This window comes from Amblyraja radiata, chromosome 2 (genome assembly GCF_010909765.2).
Source record: "Amblyraja radiata isolate CabotCenter1 chromosome 2, sAmbRad1.1.pri, whole genome shotgun sequence".
In the NCBI taxonomy this organism is placed as follows: domain Eukaryota; kingdom Metazoa; phylum Chordata; class Chondrichthyes; order Rajiformes; family Rajidae; genus Amblyraja; species Amblyraja radiata.
Genome location: NC_045957.1, coordinates 48,156,534 through 48,181,853, shown reverse-complemented (window position 1 = coordinate 48,181,853; position 25,320 = coordinate 48,156,534). Strand labels below are relative to the sequence as shown.

At 42.6% G+C, this 25,320-nt stretch overlaps 1 protein-coding gene across 3 annotated transcripts in view; it reads left to right on the top strand.

Annotated features, from left to right (window-relative positions):
• Positions 1-25,320, top strand: part of snx13 (sorting nexin 13) — a 178,736-nt gene that overhangs the window by 56,543 nt on the left and 96,873 nt on the right. For all 3 annotated transcript variants that reach the window (XM_033045890.1, XM_033045898.1, XM_033045881.1), the window contains 2 exons: positions 20,558-20,660; positions 21,655-21,744. In XM_033045890.1, the coding sequence (XP_032901781.1) occupies positions 20,558-20,660; positions 21,655-21,744 (193 nt within the window). The remainder of the gene's footprint in view (positions 1-20,557; positions 20,661-21,654; positions 21,745-25,320) is intronic.

Sequence of the window (25,320 nt, the reverse complement as noted above, 5' to 3'; positions counted from 1 at the left end):
GTTATCTTTTGCTGTCAGATATCAGCTATTGGTAAGCCTGGCTAAAGTGCATGAGTGTAAGAGAATATGGCAGTTTAGATTTTAAATGTAGCATAGGTTTTGCACTGTAAAGTATGGTGATGATTTTGTTCACTTTGTTTGACACTTTGTCCTTTAATGATTAGTCAAAACCGTGGAGATATCCAACTACTCTTCCTCTTTCCTCATGACCTGTTCAAAAATATTTTCAAGCATTTATTTCACTTTTTAGTAGATTACCTTTGAATTTGCTCCCATTGTTTTTTCAGGCAAGTGATTCCATACTTTGATAATGCATCAATTTGGATCGATGTTTTTTCTAGAAATAACCACGATTTTTTGGTGGGTTATAAGAGCAAGGATTCATTCATATCTGAACATAACCCTCACAGTGCCCAGTATATCTGCTGCCACTGTGTATATCTCTTGCTAAATTTAGGGCTGCTCATTTTCATGGCTTGTCTTGTTTGAATCAAGATAATATCCGTTTGTCCGATATCAGTCTGAAGAACGGTTTCGGCCCGAAACGTTGCCTATTTCCTTCACTCCATAGATGCTGCTGCACCCGCTGAGTTTCTCCAGCTTTTTTGTGTACCTTCGATTTTCCAGCATCTGCAGTTCCTTCTTGAACACATAATATCCGTTTATTCTTTTGTCAGTAATTCCTGGATTGCTGAAAATCATTGACAGTTAGAATTATTCCATCAAGAATTGCTTGCTTTCTTTGAACGCCATTTCTGACAATCCTTGTTGGGAAACAGAACAACCCAGCCCAAACCACACGTTATCAGGCAGATGCAGCAAGTAGTTAAGCCAAATGACATACTGACTTTTTATTGTAAAAGGGTTGGAACTTAGAATCAGCTATTTTGTTACAATTGTATAAGATTTTGATGAGGCCACATATGTTGTGCACACAATTTTGGTCCTTTTACCGAAGAACAAATATAGTATATCCTGAGGAGGCATTGCAGAGTATATGTTGAGTTTTCTTAGCCAGTACAAGAGTCTCAAAAGAGGGGGCATAGTTTCAAGATAAGAGGCAAATAAATTATAACTGGGATAAATAAAAATCTTCTCACTGAGAATAATGAATTTTTGGAAATCTCTACCTGAAAGAATTGTGGAGGCTGATGGCAGGCAAAAATGGCCATTTTGATATCTAAAGTTGGAATATTCAGTATTTAATCCTGCAAGTTATGCCGATATGGGAGATGGTGTGTTGTTTTTCAAGCTTACAATAGGCATCATTATAACAGTGCAGGGGACATGGATAGAAAGGTTGGTGTGGGATGGTGAATTATAGCAGCAGGCAACTGGAGCTTGGGGTAATTCCTACAGAGTTGCAGGTGCTCTGCAAAGCAATTGCCCATCCAGCATTTGGGCACTCTATTTAAAGGAGACCACATTGTGAACACCAATCACTGTGCAACAGATTGGAAGAAGTGCAAGTGAATCACTGCCTTACCTGGAAAAAAACTGGTATTTAGATGGTGGGACTGGAAGAGATGAAAAGACTGTTGTGGGATCTCCTGCATTTGCAGAGTAAAATACCTTTATATAGTGATTGGTATTGGGATAGACAATCAGACCAGGGAGTCTCAAATGGACTGATCTCTGCTCAAAGTTGGAAAGGAAGGAGAAAGGGAATAGTGTCTGGTAATGGAATCGTGTTGGAGCTGGTAGAAATGGTAAAGGATGATCCATTAGACGCAGAGATTGGTAAGTGCTTTTGCCCTGTCCAGGAGAAGTGGTTAGACCATTGGTACAGGAAATAGATGAGATTAGGTCGAGGGCTCTGTACTCTCTGATGGAGGGAAAGTCATAATTCAGGGAGAAGGTAGACATTTCAACTGTGTGGAATGTCTTATTATAGAAAATACAATGGGAGAAACAAAAAACTGAAAATGGAATGGAGTTCTTACTGGAGTCAAGGAGGGACGATGTATAGTCAAGATAGTCATGGGAGTCTGGGCTTGAACTGGATGTGCTAGATGGTGATAGAAACATAGAAAATAGGTGCAGGAGTGGCCATTCGGCCCTTCGAGCCTGCACCGCCATTCAATATGATCATGGCTGATCATCCAACTCGGTATCCTGTACCTGCCTCTCTCCATACCCCCTGATCCCTTTAGCCACAAGGGCCACATCTAACTCCCTCTTAAATATAGCCAATGAACTGGCCTCAACTACCTTCTGTGGCAGAGAATTCCAAAGATTCACCACTCTCTGTGTGAAAAATGTTTTCCTCATCTCAGTCCTAAAAGATTTCCCCCTTATCCTTAAACTGTGACCCCTTGTTCTGGAAAATTGATAATTGATCATAGTTATGGCTGATTCATTCAATGCAGTTTTTGTGCAACCTGTTGCTCCTAGCTGTGTTTTGAGATGCTTGTGGATTGTTTCATAAATTAAACTCTCGGAATGCAGCTGCAGGGACAGCCTAACACAGCTATCTGCATGATAGATTTTAACAGGTATCACAGTTTCAGATACACACTTCCAAATGGGGACCACAAATGATTAAACTCCCAACTCTGGGATAGTGTGCGTTACACCTCCAATATAGTAAAGCTGTCAAATAGAATTCCAATTGGATGGTGAGAACTATTGACATGTTCCTTCATGAATGGTGGTTTGTTGATAATAAACAAGAAAATAAGCATGAATAATGGTCACATTATGCATATTCAATAGTCAATTTGGCCCCATCGCACACAATTCCCAATATCCAGATAATATCTCTATGCCGTCAATTTCTAATCTTGATCTGTGCTCAATTTCTAATTTTTTCCTTATGGTGGCGGACAAGAAAACAGTTAATGGGAAGAGGATATTTCAAGAACATTCCCATCCTCAAAGATGATGAGGCCCAACATGAGAGCCAAAGATGGGACTGAACCATAAGCAGCTGCATTCCACCAAAAGTGCCAATGGATGATCTATTGCAACTTCCTTCAGAGATCTGCATAATCGTGGAAGCCTGTACAAGATTTTCCATGTGATATCAAATATTAATATAGCATGGAAGGAGACTGTTTGGCTCACCAAGTATATGAGACTTGTATGCGAGCAATCCAGTTACTTTAACCCCTTGTCCTTTCCTATAACCTTGCAAATTATTTCCTTTCAGATACTTATCCTCCAGTTTGAAAACAAATATTGAATCCGCACATACTACTTGTCGATTTGTAGTCCTTATAATAACAGTGGCCTCACACCATGTCAGGTTATATAGAGTTTATTGGGTACAACTTCTCACTTAAGAGTTCACTTTAAGACTAACGGAATGCAGCAGACCGCGATGCTAACAAGCTTGTGGGCGTAACTACAAATGCATGACTCATAGCATGAGCCACTAATCTACATCCCCCCTCTTAAAAGAATCAATAACGATGTATACCCATAACTATAACATAACTAAGCAAAGCGGATATCACAACCGATGACAGACTGGTGGAAAATCAAATATAGTGCGGATACTTCACGACCGGCCTGCAAACACGACCGACACGTGTTCAATTGGAGACCAGAAGAGAGAACGAGACCATGCAGGGCTCTTGCTTAACTTTTTTTCCCTGTTGCCAGCCGGGCAACCTAGGCAGCTTTTTAGGTTGCCAAATGACAGTTTAGGTGGTCATTTAAGAGGGCTTGTATGACAGTTACCAGTCAGAATTATGGTCAATGAAGCACTCACATATTATTTCTGCTTCAAATAAAGTCACAAACTAAACATATTCACCAATCAAGACATGATATATACCACAATGACATGCAGCAAAATTACAATACAGTATCTCATCTCTTTTTCCACCTTGCAATGAATGCAATTTCTATTATTTCTTTCCACTTCCAAACAAAATTCTGGTTGGATTATTCAGCGCATGATTAACCTCGGTGAGACCAAGCGCAGGCTTGGCGATCGCTTCGCACAACACCTACGCTCAGTTCACAATAACCAACCTGATCTCCCGGTGGCTCAGCACTTCAACTCCCCCTTCCATTGCGAATCCTACCTTTCTGTCCTGGGCCTCCTCCATGGCTAGAGTGAGGCCCACCACAAATTGGAGAAACAGCACCTCATATTTCGCTTGAGTAGTTTACACCCCAGCGGTATGAACATTGGCTTCTCCAATTTCAGGTAGTCCTTGCTTTCTCCCTCCTTCCCCTCCCATTCACAGCTCTCCCACAGCCTACTGTCTCCGCTTCTTCCTTTCCTTTCCTGACGCCCCCCCCCCCCCCCCCCCCGACATCAGTCTGAAGAAGGGACTCAACCCGAAACGTTGCCTATTGCTTCGCTCCATAGATGCTGCCTCACCTGCTGATTTTCTCCAGCTTTGTCTACCAACGGGATCACACCACTGGCCACATCTTCCCATCTCCTCCCTTGTTGGCTTTCCGCACAGACCGCTCCCTCCGTAACTCCCTGGTCAATTCGTCCCTTCCCACCCAACCACCCCCTCCTGGCACTTTCCCTTGCAACCGCAGGAAATGCTACACTTGTCGCTTTACCTTCCCCCTTGACTCCATTCAATGACCCAAGCCGTCTTTCCAGGTGCGGCAGAGTTTCACCTGCACCTCCTCAAACCTCATCTATTGCATCCACTGCTCTAGGTGTCAGCTGCTCTACATCGGTGAGACCAAGCGTAGGCTTGGCGATCGCTTTGCCCAACACCTCTGCTCGGTTCGCAATAAACAACCTTATCTCCCGGCGGCTCAGCACTTCAACTGCCCCCTCCCCATTCCGAATCTGACCTTTCTGTCCTGGGCCTCCTACATGGCCAGAGTGAGGCCACCGTAAATTGGTGGAGCAGCACCTCATATTTTTCTTGGGCAGTTTACATACCAACAGTATGAAAATTGACTTGTCCAATTTCAGGTAGTCCCTATTTTCTCCTCCGCCTTCCAGCTCTCCCTCATCCCACTGTCTTCGCCTCTTCCTTTCTTCTTCCCACCCCTCCGCACCATCACATCAGTCTGAAGAAGGGTCTTGACCGGAAACGTCGCCTATTTCCTTCGCTCCATAGATGCTGCCTCACCCACTGAGTTTCTCCAGCATTTTTGTCTACCCATTCACACAAGTTCTGTTATCCCACTTTTCTCACCCATTTCCTACACATTAGGGGCAATTTTACAGAGACAAGTTAACCTACAAAGCCAATGCGTCTTTGGGATGTGGGAGGAAACCTACATGCTTGCAAGGTGAATGTGCAAATTCAACACAGACAGTGCCCGAGGACAGGATCGAACACAGATCTGCCACAATTTTATTTTCCAACACACAAAAAATTATACGTTGATCACATTGGTTACTAAAAAAAAAAAGAACTATCCATTTTCAGTCTTAAATCTCTAAGTGACGCTATGTCCTCCTTTACAGCTACTGTATGTTTTAATTCAGTACAAGACTATGGGGCGGTACATTGGCCATATAGTTGCTGCCTAAAATTGCCAGAGACCCGGTATCGATCCTGAATATGGGTGCTGTCTGTATGGAGTTTGCTCCTTTTCCCTTTGATCGCATGGGTTTTCTCCGGGTGCTCTTGTTTCCTTCCACATTCCAAAGGTGTGCAGGAACCTTTTTCAGACCCAACCCAAAATGTTATATTTTCTTTTTGTCCAGAGATTGTCTGACCTGTTGAGTTACTCCTGCTTTTTGTGTCTATCTTCAGTTTAAACCATCATCTGCAGTTCCTTCCTACACACACGATACTATACGATAGAACTTTATTAATCCAAGGCTTGTGTGTGTGTGCATGTGTGTGGTTATATATTCATATATAAATATGCACTGTTTTGTTTTCTCATTTATAATATTGTTTACAAAGTACTATGTTTACATATTCTGTTGTGCTGCTGCAAGTAAGGATTTCATTGTTGTAATTGGGACGTGAGAGAATAAAACACTCTTGACTCACGTCGCTAATATGTGGGATAGAACTAGTGTACGGGTGATCGGTGGTCGGCGTGGACTCGGTGAGCCGAAGGTCATGTTTCCACGCTGTATCTTGTCGAGGAACTTGAGAAGCATGTGGATGACCTCCGGTTCGTCCGAGAAACGGAGTCGTTCCTCGACAAGTCCTACAGTACGATTGTTACACCTAAGGTACTGGAAGAGAGAAGGTGGGAGACAGTGAGAACGGGAGGGAAGCATGGAATGCCAACGTCCCCGGGTGTTGTACCTCTTGTGAACAGGTTCACCCACTTAGAAGCTGTCGGGACAGAAGAGGTGTTTACACTGGGCGGCGGACTGGCTTGTGATGCGAATAGGGCTGTTGAGCCAAAACCAAAAAGGCCTAAGGCAGGCAACGCCATTGTAGTGGGAGACTCCATTGTGAGAGGTACGGACAGGGGTTTCTGCGGCAACAGACGGGATGTGCGGATGGTGTGCTGCCTTCCTGGTGCCAGGATCCAGGATGTCACGGACAGAGTGCAGAAAATCCTCAAGGGCGAAGGTGAACATCCGGAAGTGGTAGTGCATGTCGGCACAAACGATGTCGGAAAAAAGGGGATGAATATTCTGCAGCGTGACTTTAGAGCTCGGAAAAATGCTGAAAAGCAGGACCTCCAGGGTTGTTATCTCCGGTTTGCTTCCAGTTCCTCGTGCTGGCGAGAGCAGGAACAGGGAGATACGGGACCTGAACGTGTGGCTGAGGAACTGGTGGACGGGGCAGGGATTTAGATTCTTGGATCACTGGGATCTGTTTTGGGGTAAGGGGGAACTGTACAAAAGGGACGGATTGCATCTTAACAGGTGTGGGACCAGCATTCTGGCAGGCAGGTTTGCCACTGCTACACGGGTGGTTTTAAACTGAATAAGGGGGGTGGGGTGTCGAATGGGATAGTGGAGGATGGAGTTAAAGGGAAAGGGTTTCTTAAATGTGTGAGCGTAGAGACAGAGGGGTGTAAAATGAGGGTAGAAGCAATAGGTAGCAAGGTGAAAAGTAAAAGTGGCAGGCAGACAAAACCAGGGCAAAAATCAAAAAGGGCCACTTTTCAACATAATTGTATAAGGGGTAAGAGTGTTGTAAAAACAAGCCTGAAGGCTTTGTGTCTCAATGCAAGGAGCATTCGTAATAAGGTGGATGAGTTGAATGTGCAGATAGCTATTAATGACTATGATATAGTTGGGATCACGGAGACATGGCTCCAGGGTGACCAAGGCTGGGAGCTGAACATCCAGGGATATTCAATATTCAGGAGGGATAGAGAGAAAGGAAAAGGAGCTGGGGTTGCGTTGCTGATTAGAGAGGAGATTAACGCAATGGAAAGGAAGGACATTAGTTTGGAGGATGTGGAATTGGTATGGGTAGAGCTGCGAAAAACTAAGGGGCAGAAAACGCTGGTTGGTGTTGTGTACAGGCCACCTAACAGTAGTAGTGAAGTTGGAGATGGTATCAAACAGGAAATTAGAAATGCGTGCGACAAAGGCAAAACCGTTATAATGGGTGACTTCAATCTACATATAGATTGGGTGAATCAAATTGGCAGGGGTGCTGAGGAAGAGGATTTCTTGGAATGTATGCGGGATAGTTATCTAAATCAACATGTAGAGGAACCAACGAGAGAGCAGGCTATTTTAGACTGGGTATTGAGTAATGAGGAAGGGTTAGTTAGCAGTCTTGTTGTACGTGCCCCCTTGGGCAAGAGTGACCATAATATGGTTGAGTTCTTCATTAGGATGGAGAGTGACATTGTTAATTCAGAAACAATGGTTCTGAACTTAAAGAAAGGTAAATTTGAGGGTATGAGACGTGAATTGGCCAAGATTGACTGGCAATTAATTCTAAAAGGGTTGACGGTGGATATGCAATGGAAGACATTTAAAGACTGCATGGATGAACTACAAAAATTGTTCATCCCAGTTTGGCAAAAGAATAAATCAGGGAAGGTAGTGCATCCGTGGATAACAAGGGAAATCAGGGATAGTATCAAAGCGAAGGATGAAGCGTACAAATTAGCCAGAAAAAAGCAGCAGGACTGGGAGGACTGGGAGAAATTCAGAGACCAGCAGAGGAGGACAAAGGGCTTAATTAGGAAAGGAAAAATAGATTATGAAAGAAAACTGGCAGGTAACATAAAAACTGACTGCAAAAGTTTTTATAGATATGTGAAAAGAAAGAGATTAGATAAAACAAATGTAGGTCCCTTGCCGTCAGAAACAGGTGAGTTGATCATGGGGAACAAGGATATGGCGGACCAATTGAATAACTACTTTGGTTCCGTCATCACTAAGGAATACATAAATAATCTGCCGGAAATAGCAGGTGACCGCGGGTCAAAGGAGTTGGAGGAATTGAGTGAAATCCAGGTTAGCCGGGAAGTGGTGTTGGGTAAATTGAATGGATTAAAGGCCGATAAATCCCCAGGGCCAGATAGGCTGCATCCCAGAGTACTTAAGGAAGTAGCTCCAGAAATAGTGGATGCATTAGTAATAATCTTTCAAAACTCTTTAGATTCTGGAGTAGTTCCTGAGGATTGGCGGGTAGCAAACGTAACCCCACTTTTTAAGAAGGGAGGGAGAGAGAAAACGGGGAATTACAGGCCAGTTAGTCTAACATCGGTAGTGGGGAAACTGCTAGAGTCAGTTATTAAAGATGGGATAGCAGCACATTTGGAAAGTGGTGAAATCATTGGACAAAGTCAGTATGGATTTACAAAAGGTAAATCATGTCTGACGAATCTTATAGAATTTTTCGAGGATGTAGCTAGTAGCGTGGATAGGGGAGAACCAGTGGATGTGGTGTATCTGGACTTCCAGAAGGCTTTCGACAAGGTCCCACATAAGAGATTAGTATACAAACTTAAAGCACATGGCATTGGGGGTTCAGTATTGATGTGGATAGAGAACTGGCTGGCAAACATGAAGCAAAGAGTAGGAGTAAACAGGTCCTTTTCACAATGGCGGGCAGTGACTAGTGGGGTACCGCAAGGCTCAGTGCTGGGACCCCAGCTATTTACAATATATATTAATGATCTGGATGAGGGAATTGAAGGCAATATCTCCAAGTTTGCGGATGACACTAAGCTGGGGGGCAGTGTTAGCTGTGAGGAGGATGCTAGGAAACTGCAAGGTGACTTGGATAGGCTGGGTGAGTGGGTAAATGTTTGGCAGATGCAGTATAATGTGGATAAATGTGAGGTTATCCATTTTGGTGGCAAAAACAGGAAAGCAGACTATTATCTAAATGGTGGCCGACTAGGAAAAGGGGAGATGCAGCGAGACCTGGGTGTCATGGTACACCAGTCATTGAAAGTAGGCATGCAGGTGCAGCAGGCAGTGAAGAAAGCGAATGGTATGTTAGCTTTCATAGCAAAAGGATTTGAGTATAGGAGCAGGGAGGTTCTACTACAGTTGTACAGGGTCTTGGTGAGACCACACCTGGAGTATTGCGTACAGTTTTGGTCTCCAAATCTGAGGAAGGACATTATTGCCATAGAGGGAGTGCAGGGAAGGTTCACCAGACTGATTTCTGGGATGTCAGGACTGTCTTATGAAGAAAGACTGGATAGACTTGGTTTATACTCTCTAGAATTTAGGAGATTGAGAGGGGATCTTATAGAAACTTACAAAATTCTTAAGGGGTTAGACAGGCTAGATGCAGGAAGATTGCTCCCGATGTTGGGGAAGTCCAGGACAAGGGGTCACAGCTTAAAGATAAGGGGGAAATCCTTTAAAACCGAGATGAGAAGAACTTTTTTCACACAGAGAGTGGTGAATCTCTGGAACTCTCTGCCACAGAGGGTAGTCGAGGCCAGTTCATTGGCTATATTTAAGAGGGAGTTAGATGTGGCCCTTGTGGCTAAGGGGATCAGAGGGTATGGAGAGAAGGCAGGTACGGGATACTGAGTTGGATGATCAGCCATGATCATATTGAATGGCGGTGCAGGCTCGAAGGGCCGAATGGCCTACTCCTGCACCTAATTTCTATGTTTCTATGTTTCTATGTATCTTTAAATTAAACTAAAAATACTAAAACCAGATGAAATCTAAAGAAAGGTCTCTATCCTAAACATCACCCAATTTCTTCCAACAATTAAAGCATAGAACAGTCTTCACCCTACTATAGGTACCCAACCAGATGCAATTAAAATGAATATGCTCTTTTTTTGCTCAAAAATCCTTTTTTGCTTCAGTCCAAGTCAAGTCAAGATAGTTTTATTGTCATGTGTCCCAATGCAAAGGGAGAGCAAAAGTGGCCGACTCCGACTAGTTGCAGTGGCAGTGCGCATGTGCAGGGCGGCACATGCGCACAACCATGGCCGATGATGTGCTGGCCAAAGATCCTCGCTATAGTATCTTTGGTGCTTGCCATGGTTGTGCGCATGTGGAGGGGGAAGAAGTGCAGGCCATGGCAGTGCACATGTGTAAGGCGGCCTGCCGTGCTGGCGGATGAGGAGCGAGCGGAGAGCGAAGAGCGAGACCCGGTGGCGGGCGGAGACGGAGAGTGACACAGAGAGAGGGAGAGATAGGTTGCCCACACTGCCACCGACAAGACCCTACGGTCGCTAACTTCTGTCTAAGCGCAGCTGGCCAGATAAACACTACAACGTTTCATTGCCAGTCCGACCTTTCTTCCCTGCTCGAGACGAGCTAGTGCTACAAGACGGCATGGCATTTTGACGCTGTCCATGCACGACACCCAGGTGCTGAAGCCACTGTTACACGGGCGAAAAGCATGTTTTACGGGCCTGGTATGGTCGAATACATCAACGAAAATGTGGCAGCTTGTGCGATATTGTGCAATAGCCTGGCGCCTCATCAACAAAAGCAACCACTTCTGCCACATCCTGTATCTGTGCTCTTATGGTCTACAGTGGCAACTGATTTATTTGAATGGCACGGCAAGCAGTACCTGGTGCTCATGGATTCGTATTCAGGATGGTTCGACATTGATTTTCTCAACAGCCCCACTTCCAGCGGTGTGATTTTGAAATTATCTCGTCATTTTTCCGTCCACGGATCTCCAGGCAAGATGCTGACTGACAATGGCAGTCAGTTCATCAATTAACAATTCAGAGAGTTTGCCAAACGCTGGAATTTTCACCACATCACCAGCAGCCCTGAATATCCACAGTTTAACGGGCTGGCTGAACGGGCTGTCAGAAGTGCAAAACAACTAATGGAACACTCTCACAATGCTAAATCTGACGTATTCCTGGATTTGCTCATCTTATGCAACATTTCCTGTGACCCTGCCTTGGGTTCACCGGCTCAACGATTATTGTCAAGGCCTGTAACATGCTGCCCGTAGCAGAGCAAACATTAGTCCCACATGTCTTTCCGCCTAAGGAGGTTCAAGCCAGGTTGCAACAGAAGCGTGACGTTCAAAAGAAATGGTTTGACAAGACGAGTAGGCCACTGCCACCATTGACCAAAGGACAGGTGGTCCGCTTAGACTGACAAAGGCCATAATCGTATTGGGGTGGTTTCTGGTCCTGCTTCGGAGCCACGCTCGTACATTGTTAGAGCCGATGGTGGCACCTACCGACGCAACAGACAACATATTTCAAGAGTAACATTAGCAAAGTAACATTAGCAAATTTGCAGATGACACACAGCTGGGTGGCAGTGTGAACTGTGAGGAGGATGCTATGAGAATGCAGGGTGACTTGGACAGGTTGGGGGAGTGGGCAGGTGCATGGCAGATGAAGTTTAATGCGGATAAATGTGAGGTTATGCATTTTGGTTGCAAAAACAATAAGGCAGATTACTATCTAAATGGCGTCAAGTTGGGAAAAGGGGAAGTACAACGGGATCTGGGGTATGAAAGTAAGCATGCAAGTACAGCAGGCAGTAAAGAAAGCGAATGGCATGTTGGCCTTTATAACAAGAGGAATCTAATATCGGAGCAAAGAGGTCCTTCTGCAGTTGTACAGAGCCCTAGTGAGACCACACCTGGAGTATTGTGTGCAGTTTTGGTCCCCTAATTTGAGGAAGGACATTCTTGCTATTGAGGGAGTGCAGCGTAGGTTTACAAGGTTAATTCCCGGGATGGTGGGACTGTCATATGCTGCGAGAATGGAGCAGCTGGGCTTGTATACTCTGGAGTTTAGAAGGATGAGAGGTGATCTCATTGAAACATATAAGATTGTTAAGGGTTTGGACACGCTAGAGGCAGGAAACATGTTCCCGATGTTGGGGGAGTCCAGAACCAGGGGCCACAGTTTAAGAATAAGGAGTAAGCCATTTAGAACGGAGACGAGGAAACACTTTTTTCTCACAGAGAGGTGAGTCTGTGGAATTCTCTGCCTCAGAGTGGAGGCGGATTCTCTGGATGCTTTCAAGAGAGAGCTGGATAGGGCTCATAAAATAGCTGAGTCAGGGGATATGGGGAGAAGGCAGGAACGGGATTACTGATTGGGGATGATCAGCCATGATCACATTGAATGGCGGTGCTGGCTCGGAGGGCCGAATGTCCTACTCGTGCATCTATTGTCTATTGTCTATTATCTTCTGCCTGTGAATGAGCCAATCTCTCCTCCTTATTATCTGGAACGTACAAGTTAATTTAAATCTGCATCTAGTGACCCCCGCATACTCTTGTCAGCACAACAATGTCTACGACAGTTCCTCTGTCTGTTCCATCTTCGCCTGCGCCACAGTCTCCTGCTTCGACTCCAGAGGCGTTGGTCCACTCCCCCACGGCAGTGAAATCGCCTGCTCTTTCCCCGGAGAAAAAGAATGGAGGCCTCTATCGAACACATGCTGCTCGTGTTTGCAGGCCGGTCGAGAAGTATCCGGACTATGTTTGACTTTCCACCAGTCTGTCTGGTCTCTTTTCTGGTCTCCAAATAGAGCGTGGTTTCGTATCCCATTTCTGACACCATGTCGATTTGTACTCCTTATAATAACAGTGGGCTCACACCATGTCAGGTTATGTAGAGTTTATTAGGTACAAGCAATACAACTTCTCACTTAAGAGTTCAATTTAAGACTAACGGAATGCAGTAGACCGAGACGCTAACAAGTTTGTGGGCGTAACTACAAATACATGACTCATAGCATGAGCCACTAATCTACACTACTTTCCCTGGTAATGCATTACAAAGCCAAGTTACGTATTGTGTCTTAAAAAAACCGTTTGTTCTGCTTTTTTTAGTTCTATTTGTGTAATTAGATTCGCTGAAGTCTGGAATAATTTTCATTAATCTCATGTACTTATCAAAACCATTTCCCAAAGTGTATTACCTGGAATTGGATATCTCATTTCAGTTGTGGTTAACCAGTGTTTGAAAGGTTCACAACTTCCTTGCTATTCTACTTTCCTGCATTAAAAGCTCAGGAACCTATAATGCTTTTTTAACTACTGTCTCAATCTGTCTTTCCCTCCTCCCCAAACATTTATCCCTATTCCTGTACCTCTTTTAGGATGTGTCCTCTAGTTTGTTTACTTTTCCCATTCTTCCAACCATAGTGTGATAAATTGATACCTCACCAATAAGTTTCATTTATCACCCACCTATCCACCAGTCTGAAGATAGACACAAATTGCTGGAGTAACTCAGCAGAAACAGCCAGCATCTCTGGAGAGAAGGAATGGGTGACATTTTGGGTCGAGACCCTTCTTCAGACTAGTCAGGGGAAAGGAAAATATGAGATATAGACGGTGATATAGAGTGAAAGAGAATAAATGAATGAAAGATATGCAAAAAAAGTAACGATGATAAAGGAAACAGTCCATTGTTAGCTGTTTGCTAGATGAGAACGGGAACCAGGTGTGACTTGGGTGGGGGAGAGATGGAGTGCAGGGGTTACTTGAAGTTATAGAAATCAATATTCATACCACTGCGATGTAAGCTGTCCAAGCGATATATGAGATGCTGTTCCTCCAATTTGTGATTAGCCTCACTCTGACAATGAAGGAGGCTGAAGACAGAAAGGTCAGTGTGGAAATGGGAAAAGGAATTAAGGTGTTTGGCAACTGGCAGATTTGGTAGGTCCGGGCGGACTGAGCGAAGGTGTTCAGCTAAACGATCACTGGGTCTACATTTGGTTTCGCCGATATTAAGGCTCCACATCTTGAACAACAGATAGAGTTGAAGAGGTTGGAGAAGGTGAAAGTTAACCACTGCCTAACCTGAAAGGATTGTCGTGGTTCCTGGACCGAGTCTGCGCCATATCCACCTCCTCTCCCCTCCTGTGCGTGTGTGGGGTTGTCAACGCAACCGCGCGTTGAGGGGATGCGACCTAACCCCTTGGTCTAGTACTTATTAAAACTGTGTGTGTGTGTGTGTGTGTGTGTGTCTCATCTCCTCAAAAAACAGGCGCCGAAACGGGGAAATTTTTACATATTTCAGTAGAGATTTTCCTTATGATTTTAGAAATCCACCCCTCTGTAAATTTGTTCTCATGATTTGGATACCTGGCAATAAACGGATCTGTTTGAATGGCAGAAAATGATGGGTGGGGTGCTCTATGGTTCAGTGTTTGGACTGTAGCTATTCATATTACATATCAATGATCTAGATGACGGAATAAAATATCTCAAAATTTGTGGATGACACAGCTGGATGGTGATGTGAGAGGAAATAGAGGCCCCACTGTGATTTGGACAAGCTCAGGAGTTGGCAAATGCATGCCACAAACTAATGTGGATAGATGTGAGATTATAAACTTTGGTGACATGCATGGAAAGGCAAATTGCTATCTGAACAGTGAGACGTGTCCAAAATACAAATCTTTTAGCGGGATATATGAGCAAAATGTAGACAGATGGGACTAGCTCAGCTATAAAACCTGGTTGGCATAGTTAAGTTGGGCCAAAGGCCCTGTTTCCGTGCTGTTTGAATCTGAGCCTATGATAGATGGAAAAAGAGAAGGAAGTGAGGTACTTGGGGAAAAAAACCCAGTAAATGAAAGTAAGCATGTGGATGATGCAAGCGATTATGAAAGTAAAATACATGAGTAGACAGGATGCTTTATTACAGCTGTAAACACTTGGGTGAGATCACACCTTGAATATTGTATACAGTTTTGGTCTCTTTGTCTGATGAAGGATGATCTTGCTATCGTGGTAGTGCAGAGAGGAATCACCAAACTAATTCCTAGAATGATAAGATTGATGTATAACAGTTTGTTTATGTTCACTAGTGTTTAGATGTTTAGAAGAATGAGTGAGGACCTCATTGACATACAAAATCCAGACTTCAAAAGATGTTCCCGGTTATTTGGAAGAACTTCGTTGCTGGTGACAATATAAAGAACCAGCGGTCACAGACTAAGGAGATGGGATGTCACATAGGATTGAGTAAAGGGGGCATTTTTTATCCATAGAGGTGCAGCTTTGGATTTGAGTCTGAAGAAGCCTGACCTGAAATGTTGGTCTATTCTCTTCACGGATGCTGCCTAAGACAAAATTCCGCCAACACTTTGTGTTTTGTTTTTGAACCTTGAGTATTGTGCAAATCAGAAGGCTCACCTATACACCTGTTTTCTACTTTTCTGTTATGTCTACATTTCCAAAAACTTTGCTCCATGTCCAGTCATTAATAAATATTAACAACAGCACTAGTCCCGACGTAAACCTCGCAATAATAACTTTCAGTGTAGGTTCTTAGCAAATGTTCTATTCTTGTTACTACAACTACTTTGATTCCTTGCATTTCTATTTTCATTCCAATCGGCCCAATCGGCATTACCATTTCCCTGCTTCCATTCCTTTTCTGTCTTTCCCAAATATCTTTTAACCTGAAGTACCTGGAATCCATTAAGGGGCTGTCCCACTGCGGCGACCTAATCCGCGAGTTCAGAAGAGTGTCTTCGACCTTCAAGCTCGAGGGCACTCGCCTGGAAAACCTCGAGCTGGATCGGCCGTCAGCGATGAAACAGCAAGCTCGATCGAACACACAGACACAGACACAGACAACGGGCGGGGGCCAGGGAAAGCGGGGGGAGTGCTGTCTGAAATTCACACCCGTGATGAAAAGGAAGGTAAAAGATGGCTGCACAATGTATGGTAAGTCCTTTAGAGAGTGTGGAGGGGGGAGAAGGAGAGGAGACACTTTTAAGAAGTCAGACAATGTTTAATAAAGTTTAGCGGGCATTTAACCTACCAGTCGGTTTTCCTTGGTCCTGAAAACTCCAATGAGCCAGTTAAAATACCCGGTAAGCGAAGGAGATTGCCTATGGCTGCTCTCGACTGCCTCTAACTACATAGCGACCTCACTCCACTGCACGACGAGTTAAAAAGAACCATGCTGACCAATTTTTACTCGCGGAAAGTCTTTCAATATGCTGAAAAATTTTCCGCGGCTGCGAGTGTGTGGGAACTTCCCTCAAGCATGAAGGAGAGTTCCAGTGACCTCATTGGACCTCCTAGGACCATGTGTCGACCATGCTGCGAGTTTGAGTTGAGGGCAAACTCTTCTAAACTCGCAGATTACGTCGCCGCAATGGGACAGCTCCTTGAGTCAGTCAATATCATCCCATGTGGACAAATACAGCTGTATCTAATTATTCCCGTTTTAATGCATTTCTTGCATTCTAATACCTGTATGAATAAATGATTGAGAACTTTTTTAATCAAAGGTTAAAGGACAAGGCAACATTATGGCTTGTCCAGGAATAGCTTGTCTTCTGCATCATTCTGGCAGTGTGTAAAAATGGCCAATAATATCATGCCTGCATACAGCCAAATGGAATCCAGATAATTACCGTCCAAACAGACTATCTTTGGTCATCTGCCAAGTGATGGAAGATACTGTCTATTGCATTATTAAATGGTATATTGCATTAACCTGCTGAACAATACTCTGGTTAGGCTTTACCAGAGTTACTGAGTTCCACATCTCATTGTCGTCTTGGTCCAAACATGAACTAAAGTCCTGCATTCCAAAGATGAAGTGAGGGTCACTGCTCTTGGCATCAAGGCACTATTAACTGAGTGTGGCATCAAGGGCCCATGGTAAACCAGAGAGGGGAAAACAACAATCAACTTGAAGGAGAACACACTCCAATGGCTCAACTCGTACTTGGCTCAAAGAAAGTTGTGCTTGATGAGGTCATTCATGTTTTCTCCAAAGCATTGCTAACTTACTTTCATGGATGGTTGTTGATGCTTGCACAATATTAAGCTTTATTTGCAACTCATCAGAAATGAAACTGTCTAGCTCTATATGCGGCAAGACCTAGATATTTGGTTATGGACGGAGAACTAATAGATAACATTTGACCCAGGGCAATGACCTGATGCACTCGACATCGGCAGAGTTTCTTTAAAGGTCTGTCTCAACAGTGCTGTTCAAAGAGTAATGTACCCAATGAAAGATACGTGTACAACTGCTTTAAGATGCTGCCCATATATTTTCCCAGTTTTTACATGTTGCTGTTTAGACCTTTATCTCTCTAGTGCTGATACAGTTCCAGTCGAGCTGCATTATAATCACAGGTTTACCAAATTCCCATGTATTATTTCCCTTTTGGCACCGCATTTTTGACATGGATAATAAAAGCTTACGGTGAAGGTAGTGCGTATCCAGAAGACATTGTGCAGTGTTTCCATTTATGTTTAACTTTTCGTACTTCATAGACTATTGCCTTGTCCACAAAATAAAAGTCAGTTTGTTTGAACAATCTCTAGCGCCACTGCCACCTTGTGAAGATATCTGGCTTTTTGTTAAACTTGTGTTTTGTTGTGTTTATTTTAAGGAATGATATTTGCTAGGGGTATTAGAATTCTGAGACAACATTACTGCAACATAGTTAATGGAAAAGAGTCAAAAGGAGTTGCCTAGTAAATTGCATAACAATAAATTAAACTACATATACTGTAATTGTGTAATCTGTTGTCAAGCTCGGGATATCCAATTCCCATTTCATGAGTCTCTGTGATCTTTATCCCACTACTGACCAAATTATATCAGAATGAATTCGGCTGAATTTGGACCATGAGCCTCTTAATTTTAATCACAAGGGCCTGTCCCACTTAGGTGCTTTTTTTCGGCGACTGTCAGTCGTAGCAGGTCGCCGATAAAGCGACGACTGGACCCCCCCATGACAATGTCTACGACAACCTACCACCTAGTCAACGTCAAGCGACTTAGGACGTCCACCTACGGCCACACCTACGACAACCTACAACCACGCAGGCAACAGCCAAAGTCAACCAACGTCCACCCGCGACAGGCAACGACCCTGTCGGCGACAACTGAAGACAATTCAGTCGCCGGTACTTGTCGCCGGTTGACATAGGTAATCGCCAATGGAATTCACCGAAGTCAGCACCCGACTACAACCAATGTCACCTGGCGACAAACTGCGTCATCCTGGCAACAAACGACGACAGCACCTACGACAGGAGAAGACAAGCTACGTCAAGCCCACAGTCGCGGAAACGTTTTGAACATCTCAAAATCCAGCGGCGACCAGAAAAACTTTAGGACTTTAGGCGACTTGAGGAGACTACTCACGACCATACAGACGTCACCCTGCAACCATGTGAAAGCAGCCCAGTTACCTGTAGTTACCGAAAAAATTGCCTACGTGGGACAGGCCCTTCAGTGTCATGTTTCCCATGCTCCCTTTAAACAGAATGGGCCCCATGTCACACAGTCCCTTTAAACACAGAGGTCTTATTCCTCCCACTCCTTTAAAAAGACTGGGTCCCAATTCCCTTTAAACACACTGGGTTAATTACAAAATTATCATGCGGCTGAGTAACATTAAAACAAAAAGGGAATTAAATGTGTCAATGTATTTAGAGAAGTAATATTAAGACTGTCTGGAAAATCTGCCAGTCAGGCACCTCCTAAATCCTGAGGTTGCATTTTAGAAAACATGCATGTGCACCTATAAAATTAGATTGTGGTGCATGTGCACCCAGCTATACATTTATGAATTAAACAGTTAGTTTCTGTCTAAGAGCTGACTCCATAGGAAAAAGTCCGTAATTTATGAGTAATGCAGTGGGAAGATATTTAAATTTCCCTTTATCTTTGGTCAAATCTAGGTCTTTTGTTCCTACTTATCATGATTAAACTAAGAATGTGGAGGCAAATTCATCTCTTTTGAATGAGCAGGGTCAAGGGGTGGCAAGAACAGGTTTAGTTTAGAGTTACAGTGCAGAAACGGGCCCTTCGGTCCACCGAGTCAGCACCGATCAATGATCCCTGTACATTAACACTACCCTGAACACACTTGGGACAATTTTACATTTACAAAAAGCCAATTAACTTACAAACCTGTATATCTTTGGAGTGTGGGAGGAAATCAAAGATCTCGGAGAAAACCCATGCAGGTCATGGGGGGGAACGTACAAACGTCGGTTATCCTTGGTTCTGAAAACTTTTTTCCCCAATGAGCCGCGACTAGTTCTCAGAATGCGGGAACTCCTCGCGACCATGAAGGAGACTCACCAGAGACCATCTGCGACCATGTGGCGAGCGCAGAGTCTCCTACACTCGCCTAATAAGTCGCCTAAGTGGGACAGGCCCATCAGTCAGGATCAAACCCGGGTGTTGCTGTAAAGCAGTAGCTCTACCTCTACGCCACCGCACCGCCCAGTAGTTGTTTGCGACTGCAAATCTAAAGACCAAGAAATAATTCATTAAAGCAATTAATTTAGGATCCCATAATTGGAACCCGTTTTATTTTTGGAAATGATATATTGAGGTGACTATCTTTCCACCTACTCTGTGCATCAGACAAAAATGCTTGTTGCATTCATTCCAAAGATGTGCTGGTATATCAGCTGCAAGCAGTGAAGTAAAGGATGAAATTCTCTTTTTTCATCACTATTTAAGCAGAACCAGAAGATAGACACAAAAAGCTGGAGTAACTCAGTGGGACAGGCAGCATATCTGGAGGCAAGGAATGGGTGATGTTTCGGGTTGAGACCCTTCCTCAGACTAGTCAGAGGAAAGGGAAACGAGACATAGAGACAATGATGTGGAGAGATATAGAACAATTAATGAAAGATATGCAAAAAGAGTAGCAATGATAAAGGAAGCAGGCCATTGTTTGTTGGGTGAAAACGAGAAGCTGGTACGATTTGGGTGGGGGAGGGATCTAGGGAGAGTGAATGCTGGGGTTACTTGAAGTTAGATAAGTTAGACCAGAACCAGAACCAGAGCACTACAGTAATGATTGCTATCAATAGCATAAAGCTTATATTAAATATAAGCAAAGGTAGACAAAAATGCTGGAGAAACTCAGCGGATGAGGCAGCATCTATGGAGCGATGGAAATAGGCAACGTTTCGGGCGAAATGGTGCCTATTTCCTTCACTCCATAGATGCTGCCTCACCCGCTGAGTTTCTCCAGCATTGTTGTCTACCATCGATTTTCCAGCATCTGCAGTTCCTCCTTAAACATTAAATATAAGCAATTAATTTAGATTTAAGGTAAACAAAGTGCTATCTGTTGTGGTGTACCACTTTGTATGCTAATGTAAATGTCTACAATTATTTTGTCTAAATGGATGCATAATTAAATCTTGTAGTGATTTGGTTTGTTTTCAAATGAATTTAATACTTGCATGCTGGAATGTTAAAAACTTGATTGCTGGAATGTTGAAAATCTGTTTTTGCTATTTTGCAGGGGTTTTGCAGTCATATTACTTTTTGGAAAGACAAATTCTGAGAGACATCTTGAAAGGTGTGAGCACACGTTTCTTCCTGCAGCACCAACTGGAGTCCCCAAAGTAAGCTGACTTGCTGATTTGAACCAATTTGATTTGTCTAATGTTGGTAATTTAATCCAATGATCTAATAAGCAGCTGTGGCCTCAGTTTATTGTGCTGAATAAGGTTGATAATATTCCAGTATAAATGTGGACGGAAGGGCAAGAATGTATTTTATTGTTTGGTCTGTTGTTAATAACTGCTGTTTAAAAGGCAGTTGAAAGTAATATAATGCTGACAAATTCCAGCAAAAATGTGCTCTCCACTGGATTCTATTAGAGTTCAGTGAGAAACAAAAATTATGCCATGTTGGCAAATTTCAGGCTGATATTGGCTTTGCAATAGTCCATGACTTGTGCAGAGACAGGCGAAAGGCAGAAGTTCCCTTCAGATCATCTTGCCATATTGAGCACAATGTAACCCCTTAATCAAGTATCTGTCAATCTCCACCTTAAAATATACATTGATTTTGCCTCCATAGCCATCTGTGGCAATTAATTCCATAGGTTCACCAGCCTCTGACCAAATAAATTCCTGAAAAATATGAAAAAAATAAACTGAGTGTTGATGGATGATGCTCGAGAGCCTTTAAAGCTTTGAGCACTTTTAAAAATTCTAATTGGAGTTGACAGGACTGGTAATGCTCATCGGATTTGTTATCATATGAACAGCAAACAATGCTGAAGATGTACTTTTTAAACTGGATATTGCCCTGACCTTGTGGGGAAAACAGAGTAAAAGTAGTTAGCAAATTTGAATTCCTGCACAACATTAAGTTTCCAAGTTGGCTCAGCTTTTTATTTTCTAAGTACATACATCTAGTCCAAATTTGTAACAAGCTATGGAGATAGATTGGAAACGTGATTTTTAATTTTAATATATTTTAAGAAGTAATTGCACTGTGGTTGTAAGCTTTCTTATATATTTTGCATGTTCTACAAATGCTGCAGAAAATAAAATTGTGTGGAAGCTTGTTCTATTTGCTACTGAATTCTTTAATGTTCTCTCTGTCCAGGCTTTAGAAGAAATGAAACGTGAAACTAGGCAAATTAAGATTGATCGGCGGTTGACTGGTTCAAGTATAATTGATGAGCCTTTGCAACAGGTGAACGACAATGACGTACTTACATTGTTTTACAGCAGTATTGCTCTCTTGTGTGACATAATTTTGATCTTGTGGAGTAATGTATTACAGAATGTGGCACAATCTTCCAAATGATCCTAATTTGAGGAAGGACATCCTTGTGATTGAGGCAGTGCAGCGTAGGTTTACGAGATTGATCCCTGGGATGGCGGGACTGTCATATGAGGAAAGATTTAAAATACTAGGCTTGTATTCACTGGAGTTTAGAAGGATGAGGGGGATCTTACAGAAACATATAAAATTATAAAAGGACTGATGCAGGAAAAATGTTCCCAATGTTGGGCGAGTCCAGAACCAGGGGCCACAGTCTTAGAATAAAGGGGAAGCCATTTAAGACTGAGCTGAGAAAAAACTTTTTCACCCAGAGAGTTGTGAATTTGTGCAATTCCCTGCCACAGAGGGCAGTGGAGGCCAAGTCACTGGGTGGATTTAAGAGAGAGTTAGAGCTCTATGGGCTAGTGGAATCAAGGGATATGGGTTATTGATTGGGGACGATCAGCCATGATCACAATAAATGGTGCTGGCTCGAAGGGATGAATGGCCTCCTCCTGCACCTATTTCCATGTTTCTATGATCCATATTGCACAATTTTCTAAGTGATTTGGGGTGGAATCTTTTTAAAACATACTGACTGTTTTAATTCAGTGCCTAATAACCTTCGCACTTTTCAAAAATTTGAATTGACCATAATCACTGAATGTTCCCAGTTGTAATATTTTGGTTGAAAGAGCTCCTTGACTATACAAATTAAAGGTTGGGAAGGCTTCAGTGAGTATTTGGAAGAATTGCTAACTACTGAAGACCCACCATATTGCCTAGTTTTGCAGACTGGGTTTTGCGTGGCTGGAACTTCCAGAGACACCGAGTTTGAAAGAAATGATGAGGTATAGAGTGGATGGCCTGGTAGTCATTTAACAAAAATCACGAATTCTAAAATGATGCCCACAAATTGGAAGATCAGCAATTGAAAAAGGAGGCAGAAAGAAAATGCAATGCAAAAGACCAGTCAGTCTGCTATCATTCGGGAAAGCATGAAAATATATTATTAAGATAGTGAATACAGGGCATTTTTTTAGTTGTTGATTTTGATATCCTTTACAATCTTCAATCCTTGTGTCATCTTGTCATTTGTATTTCTACCAAAATATGTTTGTTTTTAATATTTTGTCGACTTTGTCCTATTTTTTTAAGTTGTCCTATAAGCTTGTTCATCTTATGAAAAGTGAAGCTCTCATCTGTTAAGAATGCAAACCAGTTCTGTATCGCTTTGATTATCCACTGTTTTTCATATCTCATCATCCAATTGATATATGCAATCTGCTGGAACATCCTCTTTCTCAGTATATTGATGTCATCCCAGTCTAACTGATCTTAAATGTTTTTTTCGTGTTTTAAATTCTGTATTTTGACTTCAATATTATAATCACCACTGGGCATGTTCACCCATTGCTATTTTGTAAACAAAATGTAACTGTTTACTCATTACTAGATGTAATAAGGCTTGTCCTCAATTTGAGCAATTTTATAAGCGGAAATCTGCTCAACACAATAAAAATGAATTACCTTTCTGACACCAGCCTAGTTAGTTTGCTCTGTATGAAAGTTAAAATCCCCCGCTAAAAACTTTGATAATTGTCTATTTATCGCATTTATAGTGGCACTGATAGAATTAGGTCTAAATGTAATTCCTATTTACAGGTTACAGGGTTACAGGGTTTCCTTTATTGTCATTCAGACCGAAGTCTGAACGAAATGTTAGTGCCTGCAGTCATACATACATACAATACAATAAAAAAACAACAATAAACACATATTAACATCCACCACAGTGAGTCCACATAGCACCTTCTCACTGTGATGGAGGCAAAAGTCTTAGGGCTGCAGTCTCTCCCCTCCTCTTCTCTCTCTGCGCTGAGGCGATATTTTTGTTTCATTCTCCACTACTGGCTCATTATATCTTCTGCTGTCATGGAAATGATGCCATGCTGAGTCATTAAGACTATCACATTCTATTTTTCTTTTGCTCTTGGTAGAGTCAGGTGCCTTTAGTTCCCAATGCAATTTGTTCTGTGGGCTCATCTCGATAAAGGTTACTTTGTCATGGCCTGATTTGAAATTATTACAATAATTCACTAATGTTTAAAAAAAAAATACTATTTGAAGAAAGTGCACTTAATTATGGCATATTATAAAACCCCCTCCAACCTGTGACCTTTAGGTTTGTTTTTAAGCTTTATTTGTAAACATATTTCTTCTTTAATTATTTGGTATTTATTTATCAATTCTGTGTAAAGCACAGTTCTGGCACAGCTTTTTCATCCATTCACATTTCCTTCACCTACCCCTCACACTACCATTGCCTTCCAATTAACTGGTTCTTCTGCCCACCACATCCACGCTGACCTTTCTGCCCATGTATGCTCATCCCATTTGCTCATACTGGGATTGTATCCTTCTCTGCTTGCTGTTTGTAGTGGCTCTTAAGCCCTTGTAATTATGTCTGATTCAACTACCATCTCTGGCAGTGAGTTTTATATATCAGCCACTCTGTATTTAAAAAAAAAAAAAGATCCCCTTTAAGATTTTCTTACTCTCTCCTTCAACCTATGGGAAGAAATTGGGGGCGGGTGGTGGCTGCCATGTGTGATGGACTGGGATAAATCTGCAACACTTTGCCAACTCTTGGGCAAGAGTTGCAAACCAAACTTGTGATGTTTCCCACTCAAGTGCTTTCTTCGGTGCATCTTTAGAAATTGGTGAGAGTCATTGGACATGTGCCAATTTGTTTTTAATCTTCTGAGAAAGTAGAGGTTTTAATGTGTTTTCTTGGCCATAGTACCAATGTGGTTCAACCAGGACAAATTGTTAGCCTGGGAACTTGAAGCTGTCATCCATTTCAGCTGTGTTGTTTCACTTTCAGCAAACTATGAACTTGGACTCCCGGCTCTCTCCATTCATCTACATTCCTCAGTGTACTCCCATTTAGTCTGTCTTTCCCAAAATTCATCAGCGCATATTGTGTACTTGTGATTATCATTATCTCCTTGGGTTCTGATTTGAGGGTATCTGAAACATCTCTCCTTACATTTCATCAGCGGTATGTGTTCCCTCGAAAGTTGAAATCGTATCCATTTGTTAGTCATTGTTAGCATTTTTTACTCACTCCATAGTAAAATGTGTGTGCATTAGCTAATTCTCCTAATGATCCCTTTGTTGATCGAAATGTAGATTCCATTGACTGATTCCTTTAACCTTTTCTCCAATCCAAAATTTAAAAAAAAAATGGTTTTGTACATCTATTTCTTTTGGACCTTGAACCATGTGACTGTCTTGATACTTGCATTCTGCAATTTAAAATAATTGTTTTTGAGTCAGCATTTTGCACCATTGAGATAGGCCCTTCAGCCCAACTTGCCTTGAGCTAATTCAGAGATTGGCCTGCATGTGGCCTATTCAATATTTTCTACTTGTATTGAAATATATTTTCAACATTATTGTATCCATCTCTGCCACTTACTCCAAGTACCTACCACCCTC